Raw genomic sequence first — 12,708 nt, 5'->3', positions numbered from 1 at the left:
AAGAACTCTGTCCTGCCTAACTTAAATAATAGAAAACAATAGAAAGAAAAATATTCTTGTAACAGTGCACATTAGTGCATTTAGTACAATTGGCTTCCGTTGAGTATTATTTCAGCTTTTCTAATTGCTAATCGGCTCCCTGTTTGTAAACCCGCTTGTTCCCATGATTACGCATCTTAACTCATCATCATTATTCCTCTATGTATTACTTTTATGTTTAGTCATCTATTTGTTGTAATCATCTATCCTTGCAGTTGTTTATTACACAAATAAGTTATATTATCACACTTCTGGCCACATACGCTGATTTCACTGCACATGCCCATATTAACTTTTTCCAGCCAGGTGTTTTCCTTTTCCCATTCTTCCTTTCTCTGAGGGGGAAAACATTGCTGCTCTATGCTGGGCTCACACTGTGCGATGTTTGCCCATTTTGAGACGTTTTTGAGTCGTGCGACCGATTTGGTGATCGGCCCGATTTTGGCCTTCATCGTGCGTCGTGTAGTATCGTGGGGTAAGCGAAGTGATTAACACCTCACGCCAGCTCCCGATCCTCAATCGCTCGTGAGGGTGTCACCGCAGCCGCTCACACTGCGCACGCGCAAACACGTAAACGTCGGTGAAAAAGATGGAGCAGCACAGCTGTGCAGCGTGTGATCTGGACCACAAGCCATGGAGGCACAACTTGTAGAATTTGGAAAGCTCATCCGGCCTTTTCGATGTGGCATCACAAAATGATCACGACCACAACAACCGTGAAATAGTTGGTTTACATGCTGCTCAATCACAGCTGCCTGTCATGTTTTTCATTAGCCATTTAGCAAAGTTGATGTGGTGGTGTGTCTGTGTTAGTGAAGACAGAGAGAGCGACAGAGTTTCTGTTATAACCTTCCGTTATGGAGGCACAGTGTGAGCACTCAGGTTGCACTCAGAGCATCGGGCCGTATAGTGTGAGACCTGCATCGTGACCTATGACCTTCTAACCCCTGCGAGTCAATCGTGCAGTTTGAGCACGGAGCTGAATACGTGACTGAAAAAAATCGCACAGTGTCTGCCCAGCTTTAGGTGTACTGTCGTCCGAGACTTGCACCGCAGTGTCGGCGTTTTTTCCTGTTGGCCATGCTTCTTGTTGTGGTCATCTGTTGTCTTCCGGTATTTTCTCGTAAGCGACCTTTCCTGACCAATGAGATGACGGGTAATCTGAATTGTCGTAAGTGTGCTGTCAGCTCATTGGTCACAAAGCAGGGGAGGGGCTGGGAATTATGTTTTCAAACAAAGCGTTAATTCCATTAAAAGTTATAGACTACTTTTGATTCTCACTGTATTACAGGACAAAGTGCGTCCCTTATTAGCTCAATACGGGACGTGTACTTTTGTTTCTGGATACGGGACGATTCCGTTTTTTAAGGGACGGTTGGCAACCCTACGTCCAGCGGGTGGGCAGGAGCGTTATCACAGTCGCTCCACCTCAAGTCACTACTGCGCAGACTCTGGCTCCAAATTTGCAAGATGGCAGCCTCCACAGCGGGATATTTTGGCTTCATTTTTGCACAATGGGAGGAGGCGGGTCGCGTCGTCATCTTTTCTACAGTCAATGGTCTGTACAAGACAGACATGGCGAAAAGGCCAAACAAGTGAGGAAAAAATCAAAAGAGTGAAGGGTCAGACCCACACGAGCATACAGAGTGGAGTAAGCACGTTAGCATGCTGCCCAACTTTCATCACGCACCATTTATTATTATATGGTCCTAAGTGTGAGTGCACAAACTCACAACATGTTAGTAACTTCAGATCCTGCAACAAGCCCAGGTCCAGTTTACTTTGGTGATTTGGACGATTCCATTTCACAGTGTTGTTTTTTCCTTTATCTCCTGTACAGGCCAACCCATGTTTCAGGTTGTGTATTACACACACATTTTCAGATCTAAGAGAAATAAAACGAGTGTTTTGTTATTCATTCAATTCATTGTCTTTATTTATAACTGGCACTATTGTTTCTCATTATAGAATCCGACAAGAAGAAAGAGCAAATTGTAAAAGTCCATCAGCTTTATTAAGTGCTTCGGTGAAAAACAAATAACACTGCAAAAAAAAAAAACACTGCAAAACAACTGTGGGATTATAATATTTTTTATGCCATGTTATACCCCTAACTAAAGATTGTGAATATTTGTAGTTTTTAGTTTGCATTGTTCTCCTGGATTAGAAGAAGCTGATAACTATTGCATTAGTTAAACTGATGTGCATTACATTGACTGCTGACTTATTGTGGATGAATGATATTGTTTCATGATGTTATAAGAAATACTGTTGGCAGAAAGTCATCGCCTTGTTGTCTGATATAGAAGAGAACATTCTGGAGTTTTCTGCCCCATCTCAGCAGGAGCAGATAAAACGGGAGCCAAGGTCGTAGCTTAGGCGCCGTGTGTGGAGAAAGGATGTGATGTTTAGGCTTTTATGATAAGGTGGAGGCACCAGAGCTATAAGGTTTGATCAATGCTCCACCCTTTTGAATCTGATGCTGTCTGCGTACGGTTGTCCATCTCCACCGCGTTGATCATTAAAATCATCGTTTGACTCAACCCGGCCGGGACCAGTGTTGTTATTGCATAACTGGCAGTACAAGAAGCATGGACCCAACGAGTCTGACCTGATTCTTTGCTGGGGCCCTGATGACTGTTAACAGGCGGAGCTCAACATACATTTGAACTGTTTAAAGTCTAAGATGAGCTGTGAAAACAGTGCAGTGAACATGGCTCTGCCAGATTTGTGTGAGCTGTCGTATGATCATTTTCTTCTGCAAAAGTGAGATTTTCTCATATTTTCTCGTTGGGATTATATCGGCGTTAAAGTAACTATGTTATTATTGTGGGTAATGAGCAAGGAACATAGTTATTATGCCAACAATCAGGGACGCGTTAATCGTTACTAGGATTTAGATCGTTATTCGTACTTCGTGTGTTGAAGTTCAAATTAACTACGGGAAATGAGGAAAGTAATTAAAGAAAGATTTACTTATATTCTCAAAAGTTAAGCATGACAGGCTTCTGTTTAAGAAAGAGACCTGTTTTATTTGTTAATGTTGTCATTTTGAGCTAAAAATAAATGGCTAAATGATCACTTGTTTCACATGTGGTCATATCACAAAGAATATGCATCTGCTTAAATCAAATCCAAGTCAAATGGTTAAAAAAAAATAATTTCACACACAAAGAAAGAGCTACCACACTGGGACGGGTGAAGACAACTGGGTCGCCCGGCCTGGCCACGAGGTGTCCCTTATTTATTTTTCAGGGAGTTGGCAACCCTAGCTGGACGTGACCGCAAACACGCCCCCTACACTTTTTACGCAGCCTGGCGACTCGAGGTTTTTTTGCTGGTTTACAGTGACTGACGACTTGTTTAATTAAGGTAAATACAACCATGTCACTGTTATAAGAAAAGACACACATCTTATCATCTTATAGTTCTAAAATCGCTCTGTTGTTAATTCGTTAGTTAGATTAGCCGCTAGCATACGCACAGTGTTGGAGGCTTGTTGCTAGCTAGTTAGCGATGCTACACACCTGCTACTCTTAACAGTCTGTTATTGAAGGATTCAGCTCTTCTTATGGTTTTTTATCCGTTTTTAGACAGTGATGAGATCAGCTGCACACTCCACAGAGGCCCAGAGTTACTGTTAATATCAAAAATATAACGCTGTCCTTTGAGATTTTAACATAAGACTGTGAGTGTAATGGATCTAAAACTGTTTAAATCTCTACAGCCTGGTAACATGGAGACTTTAAAAACAGCAGCAGAACGTCTCAGTAGTGTAGTCTAATTTGTTCTTTTTATTTAATAATAATCCATATTATGTATAAGAGCTACATTCACCCTGGAGAGAAACTAGTGAGGGAGACCATCAGGACCAAGCTGGGTTTCTGGGTCCAGAGGTTTGGAGAAACTTCTTGCCTTTCTTTCATCACAGCTGTCCTGTGCCAGATGTTCTGTTGACCCACTGAAAGAGGCTTCATTTAAGAAACACCAGGAAGACTGAAGCTCATGGCATTGATCAAGCAGGACTCATGATCTTCACCAGCAGCTCCCTCACAGGGAAATCTTCAGAGCTCCTCTGTAGGCCCGCCCCAGGAGATGGATAAACCCAGCATTTCATCAACACTGTGATGAGACCTTTGGTTTGTGTAGTGTTATAAATACTCGGATACTCCCCAGAAGCTCCGGACTTATAAAGATATTATATTCAGTCCTGTAGAAACTTATATATTTAAAAATACATGATCCTCTCTGGTTACTCTGGTATGAATAACTCTACATCACTTTATAGTAAATAACACTATCTGCAAAAAACTGTAAAAGAACTCCAGATGACAAGTTTGTAGTTAAACATACAAGTGACGACCTTTGACCTTCATCAGGTTTTATTTAATTGTGTCAGAGAAACTCAAACGTGCTCTTCATGCAGCTGAGTACATTCAGTGTTTAGAATGGAAGCTGTGCAGGTCTGAGATCAGCAGCTTTGTGAAACACCAAACTGAGGTCCTGTTAATGCTGATATATGTGACACAGTTACATGAGTGATTAATCCTTTTGTTTTTTGTCTTTAACTTTATCAATAAAACAGCTGCAGCTTTCACTACAGCACATGTGGTACTTTAACCTTTGTACTGTTTCCATCAGTTCATTTTGCAGTTAACATGTGAACACGTTGGATGATCTGTCTGCTGTCACTGGGTGGTGCTGAGGTCTGAATCTGAGGACAGCTCCTGTAATCACAAAGAGAACAGAACCATCACAAACTGAAATATAAAGTTTATCTCAAATCTGAAATAAAGCTGATTCTTCTGTCCTCACACACTCAGGATCTGAAATTCTTACATTCTTTTTCAGTATTACAGTACACTACAGTACTTTGATCCATAGTTCCTGATTAATGAGGAGTTACTGAAGTACAAGCTTTTAATTTTTTTTACTGTCTTTACAGATGTGGCAAGAGACTGAAAACATGTTGTTTGCACATCTTTAATATTCAGCTCTGCACAGGAGCTGCAGCAGGATGCAGCCTGTTGCTTTTACAGTGTAATACTTATAATAAAAGTACAGTAACAGTAATCAGTGACTGAGCAGCCCGGAGCGTTTCTCTTGATTTCTTTAGTAAATTCATTCATGCACAGATTAGCTAAACGAACCTGACAGCCGAGTGCTCATCTTAGCTAGCTAGGTCTCAGGACCGAGCTAAGGACGGTAGTTACGGATTAGCTGACAAACACGTTAAACTTACCGAAAAAGTGCAGCAGGGCCTCGGGTCCTTCTGTTGGGTACTCCAGTTTACTGAAGAACACCTCAGGCTGTCAGGTTAAAACACTCGGTCGTGTCTTCGTAGCGTAAACGCTGGCCCTCCTCTCAGAGCCTGCGCTCTATCTGCTATTCCCGAACAGAGATACGCAAGTTTCTCCGTGACTGCAGCTGCCAGTCAAAGCTGCTATGATGACGTTTCACCCCAATTTAACATCACCGCGGTAGGAATTAGAATCAACCTTATGGGAGAGGAGACCCCTCGGACATCAATCAGCGTGATGAGAACTGTTGATAACAAAAGAAAGAATCTTTGGAAAAAGTTGATCTTAGGAGAATAAATTTATTTTAGTCTGACCCCAGTCCCATCCGCTAACATGGAGGAGGCGGGGTTTATGACCTATACTGCAGCCAGACACCAGGGGGCGATAGAGACGTTTTGTTCATTTTTGGGGACCTGACGTGGTGTCCGTCGTTTTGTACAGAACTGTTTTTGGGGCAAATAAAATACAAGTAGGGATTAAAACCGCAGAATGAATGATTACCGGTGCTGGAAACACTAGCGCTTGATGCAGTGTTTTGATTTTGTTGCCATGGGTACCCACAAAGCAATGCATGAAAGTCACGTGGTCACAGGGGAGGGGGCGTGGTCACGAGTTTGGGTCGAGCCGCCATCTTAGTAGGCCAAACAAAGGCTATAGGAGCTAGAGCACAGAAACATCAGCTGTGGCTCATACTTGCTGTGTTGTCGTTGCAATGTTAGATCGCGCGATCGGGAAGGAATAAGCTGGAAAATGGGCTCTTTTTTTATCGTCTCCCCTCCTGAGAGCAACGCGAAGGAGCTTCGACACACAGGACACATCACTAGAGCTCATGTAGTTACCAAACGAGGACGGCAGGCCTGGATGGCAGCGGTGAGTCGAGCTGAGCTCTCTGCCATCATGTTTGGTGGTGTGCTCCCCACATTTTCATACCGGTAAGTTCCAAAGAAATTCACATTGCTGTTTATTTTTGTTTATAGGCTTTGTTGAGAATAGAATCAGTTTGCTTGCAACATTCTAATATTGCGGTTAACTCATTCACTGCCAGCCATTGGCAGTGAATGAGTTAAACCCATTGACTCATTCACTGCAATTGACGGCTATAGACGTCAATTGCAGTGAATGAGTCAATGGGTGTAAGAATACAAAATAGAAAATAGGCCTGAGATGGGAACAAAGAACTGAGGTGCAGGCAGGAGGACAATCAACCCCCAGGACAGTAGCAGGAGTTACTGAGGGTGAGGAGCAGACAATGGTCACTGTTATGTTTTCATCTAGAGCAGGGGTGTCAAACTCAAATACACAGTGGGCCAAAATTCAAAACTGGGACAAAGTCGCGGGCTAACGTTAATATTTATTGAAATATATTTATTCCTCCAGATATAAGAATGAATCTTTTCTTATGGACTCAAACACGTTTTGCTGAAAAACTGAATATGGAACAAACAAAGCTTAATACTAAACAACATATATATTAGCTGTATAATACCAGTAGGCCAGCTCTGATAGTAATTTGGTATGGCTTCGAGGGCCAAATGTAAGTAGGCTGCGGGCCAAATTTTTGACACAGAGTTTGACACCTATGATCTAGAGCAAATTTTGGGGCAGCTGCTGAGGAGAAGTCAGTGTTACCTGCAACCTCTGCGCAACACAGTGTGTTTGTTTTGATTCGTGGCCTTCTAACATGGCGCCGGGATCCCACAATGCACTGCAGCGTGGCGTCAAGTCCAAAGCCCTTTAATCCATAATGTAAATATAATATGGCCAATATTATAGTTATTGTCAGAGTATTAGGATATATTACAGCAGTGAGTGAACTCTGTGCCTCTGAGCTTCAGTAAAGATTCAAGTTGCAGTTATTTATATTTCCTGTCACCTTAAATCTTCACTCACAGACAAGTATCTGTGACAGTGTGTATACAGATGTGTTATGTATAAGAGACAAATATTGTTCGTTTAATATGTTGGTACTAAATTTGGCTCAATGCTTACATACATGTGTAAAAAGCAAATGTAGGAGCTGTGATAACTGTGTCTGATAGAATGAAGAGTAGACTGATATATGAAATATTCCTTTATTGGGTGAGAAAATCAGACCATGTCATAACTGCTTTAAGTCACACAGAATAGATATCAGAGCCTTAAACAGGCTGACGTCTGCTAAATGGGTCAAACTGGGCAGAAAGTCTACAAACACATAACATCCTTATAGAATATGATGTAACACTATAGATCAACTTAGCTCAGAATATATAAAGCATATAAACAGTTACAGCAATATGATGCAACAAACACAGCAGCTACTGATCCAAAATACTCAAAGCTTCATAGAACTGAAACCAACATTTATTTTAGCTCCATTCTGCTGCTGATACAGACTTTAGGTTTCTGAACATTAAACTTGTTGCTGCCTTTCATAGTGTGTAACTTGAAGGCCCTGAGTACTCTGAGTACTTTCTCCCACACTGGAAACACTGGGATGATCACATTATTTGAACATTACCTAATAAGACTGATTCAGCACAGACAGTTATGTTAAACTTTCCTAGCAGTCCTTCACAAACAGGGAACAGTCTGTCTATTCTCTCCATCTGTCAGCTGCTGCTGGCTCTTCCTCCTCCTCTTCCTCACACACTGCTGAGTTTGTCCTGGTGGATCATCAGGGGTGCAAAGCCTCACAGATGATGTGCAGCAGTGGGTCCCTCAGTCTGTCCTCACTCTGGACACTTGCAGTCGTCACACATGGAAATCAAATGTGTGATAAGCTGAAGTCTGGGATATGGTGGGCCACGAAGTCTACACCGCCACAGCCTTAAAATTCAGGGAAATGAAGGACACATTTGAGGGCCGCATTTTGAGCAGCCTTTGAATTGGGACAGCTGCTGTGTCGTAATCGGCCTTAAAATGCGGTCTTTAAGGCTGCAGACCCTGAATTGGGATACAGCCTATATGTCCTCACTGTGCTGCAGACTTTCAGCTGTGACCTCACTTCCTGCTTCTGCATACAGTCTGATCACATGTACTCTGATGTTACAGACCACCTGTCAGTACTGACTGTAGTACTGATGGTACTCACAGGAAGTGACCACTCTCAAGTCTTCATCTGTTTGTATCACAGGAAAACTGAGATCCCAAAAAGTTGATTCTGTTCATCTGGACGTAGCGTTTTCAGTGGGAGAAACATTTCATCATCATCAAGTGACTTCTTCAGTCTGACTGCAGGTTTCCAGCCTTATAAACAGTGCATGTAACAGCTGGCATAGTACATTTGCACAGTGACTGAAACCAGCCCACTGAATGAACAATGGGCTGGGAGGTCAGTTTATGATCATTATATATACATATACATATATGGTTATGCATATGGCTGATGCTGGTGTGCTGTGAGATGGATTCGGTTTTTCTGTTTCAGGAGCTTTGGAGGATTTCGAACACTTCATCAGTGTAGATGAAGTTTAGAGTCAGGTTTAGGTCCCTTTAAATCATCCACACATATGAAAACATATCAGTACGATCCACATTGTAGTCATGAGATAAAAGCAGGACTGTAACAGTTCTGCTTTTATCTCATTAAATAGAAAACAATAAAACCTTCAGAGGTCAGCTGTGAGAGTTACTATGAGCTGCTCTGTCACTCTCCACAGACTTCCTGATCAGAGGGCACTGATCAGGAAGTCTCAGTCATCCAGCTACAAATGTTCTAGTTCTTATTTTGTTCCCAAAATGTTCCTGTTACAGCAGGGATAATATTTTCTAAAATTATTACGGCCTGAGTACTAAACTGATGTGATTTATTCCCTGGAATATAATATCACTACACTGTTGGTAAAGTCACGTGCTAGTCTGGAGGTCACAAAGTGACAAGTTCAGCTGGGGACCATGAATGAGATCACTGAGTTTCAAAGCGATCTAACAGCACATTAGTTTAAAGACAGACAGGCTGATGTGTTTCCTACGAGTCATAATAACGTTACAGCAGAACATCGCTGACTTAGAAGCTCTGTTAGAGCTGGAAACACATCAGGACACAGGATAAGGTCACACTGAGACTTTGCACTGAGATAAGAAGAGCAGTTTTATCACAGAGTCAGTTTACTGAGTAACAAAGACCAACTGGAAGAGGAGAAACACAGTCAGCTGCAGGTCACCAGAAATGTTCAATAGTTTCTTTAAATGTCACAAAAACTGCGAGACTTGACCTTTGAACCTGAGCTAAGGCCTCTGCAGAGGAGAACGTTCTCTTTATCATCAAGCAAAAAATAAAGTCCTGTATTCAGACTATTAGTTTTGATTCTGTCAGTTTGACTTCAGTCAGTGGATAATCAGCACGACTGATTCATTAACACGTGAACATTTTCACTGTCAGATAATAAATGTGACACACTGATCTGCTTTAGTCTCAATCAGTTAAAAATAATTGATCATAGAGTCAGTGGGAGGTCAGCTGGATATGTTTCTGAAACCAGTTATTTTATTTATGACCAGTAAAATACACCAGTGATATCAAAATAAATAAAATAAACATGTTTACATCATAGTTATTTTGTTCAGTTCTTTATTTACAGTGACTTTTTTCCTTTTCCTTGTTTTCCTGTTTGGTCTGCTGTGATCAGGCAGAAAAATGAAATAAATGATATAAAACCCAAACAAAACTCAATTTAAGTTTTGAAAAGGCAGAGACTTTATAAATATTGATTATTGATCGGTGCTGTCTGTGTCAGATCATGTTCACCTCCAGCTGCTGTCTGCCTGGACACTGATGACATCATGAGCTGTGAGCTCTGTGATTGGCTGCTGTGTCAGAGCTCAGCTGCACTTTCAGTCAGTCATTCAGAGACTCTCACACTCTGTGAGGTTCACACACACAGACACACACACAGTTTAACTGTCAGAGAGCTGCTGATGAAGATGAAGGAGCTGCTCCTCTTCCTCTCCTGTGTCCTCTGTGTCTCTGCTGACGGTGAGTTTGTCTCTGTAAACAGCAGCTTATTGATCAGGTTATTGATCAGGTCACTGATCAGTGTTTGATGTGTTTCAGTTCTTCATGAGGACATTGCTATCACTGGCTGTTCAGACTCTGATGGAGAGGACATGTATGGACTGGATGGTGAAGAGCTTGCCTACGCAGACTTCAACAAGCAGACGTATATCTACCCTCTGCCTCCTTTTGTTGATCCTTTCACTTACACTAACCCTTATGAACAAGCTGTGGCTGAACTACAGACCTGCAGACAGAACCTGAAGGTTGATATGCAGGCATATAAGAACCCTCCACTGCAGCGTGGTGAGAAACTATTTCCTTCACTTTGAATAAAACAGTTTAAAGCATTGATGTTTAAGGTAAGTTACAGCTGCAGTCACTGCTAACAAAAACAATATTTTTGTGACAGTGAAATTAATTGTATTAACTGTCAAATGAACCTGTGAGATTTCCATAAAGAGGTGACAGCTGCATAAGCATCTGTGGCCACATTCAGACAGCAGAACTACAAAACTGTTTAAGGATATTAGAAGGTTAAATTTGGGTTTTGGGGTCAGGGAACTCATTGTGTCATTCTTACAGTCTGACTGAAAAAAATCATTCAGATACAAATCTGTCTTTTGACTTGTGAAGTCTTAGCTCATTTACACACTGTAATGAGAAATTCAAATATAGAGATACAACAATTAAAATACTGGGAAACAGATCATGAGGAAATGAACCAGAATTAATTGAATTTGATACAGATTTCACTTTTTTAGCAAGCATCTTAAAATAAGAAAATGTATCAAAACATTTTGTTGATTCCACAGATAATTACTGACAATACAAACAAGTCATGTTTTAATGATATTTCATACAAAAAACTCAAATTTGATTGTTTCCCAGAAAGAAAACATGACCCTGTCATGAGTCAGACAGTCTGACACATGACAGGGTCACGTTCAGGTCCCATCCCTGTGTGTTTGTACATATGGCTTTATGTATCAGCAGGGCTCACATGATGAACATCGGTGTAGCTGCGAAATAAATGTGCTCATCTCCAACACTGATGTGATCTGTGCTTTTATTCAGATGCTCCTTCAGGTGTGATGATCTACACCAGAGATGAGGTGGAGTTTGGAGAGAAGAACACTCTGATCTGTCACGTGACTGGTTTCTATCCTGCTCCTGTCAACGTCTCCTGGACCAAGAACGGACAGAAGGTCACAGGATCCAGCATCAACGTTCCCTATCCCAACAAAGATGGGACCTTCACCCAGATCTCCAGACTGCAGTTCACCCCACAGCTAGGAGACATCTACAGCTGTGCAGTACAACATCTGGCCCTGACAGAACCACTGACCAAGATCTATGGTGAGAAAACTTTATTTAAACCCAGAGCACTGACAGAGGTACAGAGATGACTATATCCAGATATGGAGTCTGACCCCAGTGTTGATCAGGAGCAGCTGGTTCACTGTTTCTCCTCTTTGTGTCCAGATGTTGAAGTTCATGTTTCTCTCTGTGTTTGTCTCCAGATGTGCAGGCATCTGGTCAGTCTGATCCAGGTGTTGGACCCTCTGTGTTCTGTGGAGTGGGTCTGACTCTCGGTCTGCTCGGTGTGGCTGCTGGAACCTTCTTCCTCATCAAAGGAAACGAGTGCAGCTGATTGGCTCACAGTGATGATGTCATCAGTACAGAGACAGTTTAATTCATATCCTGATGTTTGTCTTCCCTTCTGTGGTGTCTGAGGCGAGGCCGTCCTCTGTGCAAACACAGACCTGCTGGTTCATTCCTTCTTACTGATTTACTGATGTTTGATTTACTGATGTTTGTTTCTCTGCTTTCTCTCTGTGTTTAAAGTAAAAACTAAGTATATGAACAGTTTGATTAGAAACTGAAAGCATATTTGTTTTAATCATGAAGGTTAATAAACAGACCTTTGCTGAAATCATTGCTGTTTTCATTACTGGCAGTGGCTGATTGATAAATGGGCTGGTATTAATATTTCACTCTTCTGCTTTAACTGGGAGGACAGTTAAATGCAAATGAACTAAAATATAAAACTAAGAATAAAAAAAAAGTGATTGTTCAGGATGTTGTTTGTTGGTCTTACACTGGTCTTCACAACTAATATTAAAAAATGTTTCACTGTCTGAAAGAAAATTGTGTAATTGTTTTGATGTAATTATGAGTTATTGACTATTTATGCAGTATGTGTGTGTCTGGTTTACTGTCCATTGCTGTAGATATAACATTCAGTGGTCAGTATTAGTCATATAGGTTTAGGAAACACATACACATGCAGAGTTAAGCTAAAGCCTGATTGTTTTGTAACAGTTCACCTGTAGCTGCTTTTCTTAAAAAGACAAAGAGACATCTCTGTCCCCTTATAGCAAGAAGGTCCTG

The 12,708-nt window shown here is 41.4% G+C and overlaps 1 protein-coding gene across 1 annotated transcript; it reads left to right on the top strand.

Annotated features, from left to right (window-relative positions):
* The first annotated feature begins 6,074 nt into the window (after window positions 1-6,074).
* On the top strand, window positions 6,075-12,391 carry LOC120724540 (RLA class II histocompatibility antigen, DP alpha-1 chain-like). Its single transcript, XM_040016772.1, has 5 exons — window positions 6,075-6,271; window positions 10,058-10,296; window positions 10,375-10,620; window positions 11,392-11,673; window positions 11,838-12,391. Exons 1-5 carry the CDS (start codon window positions 6,090-6,092, stop codon window positions 11,966-11,968), a joined length of 1,080 nt encoding a protein of 359 aa, XP_039872706.1. The 5' UTR covers window positions 6,075-6,089; the 3' UTR covers window positions 11,969-12,391.
* The last annotated feature ends 317 nt before the right edge of the window (window positions 12,392-12,708 follow it).

This window comes from Simochromis diagramma, unplaced genomic scaffold (assembly GCF_900408965.1).
Source record: "Simochromis diagramma unplaced genomic scaffold, fSimDia1.1 OVJJ01000693.1, whole genome shotgun sequence".
Lineage (NCBI taxonomy): Eukaryota > Metazoa > Chordata > Actinopteri > Cichliformes > Cichlidae > Simochromis > Simochromis diagramma.
The sequence above is the reverse complement of the archived record's forward strand: the minus strand, read 5'-3'. Positions and strand labels throughout refer to the sequence as shown.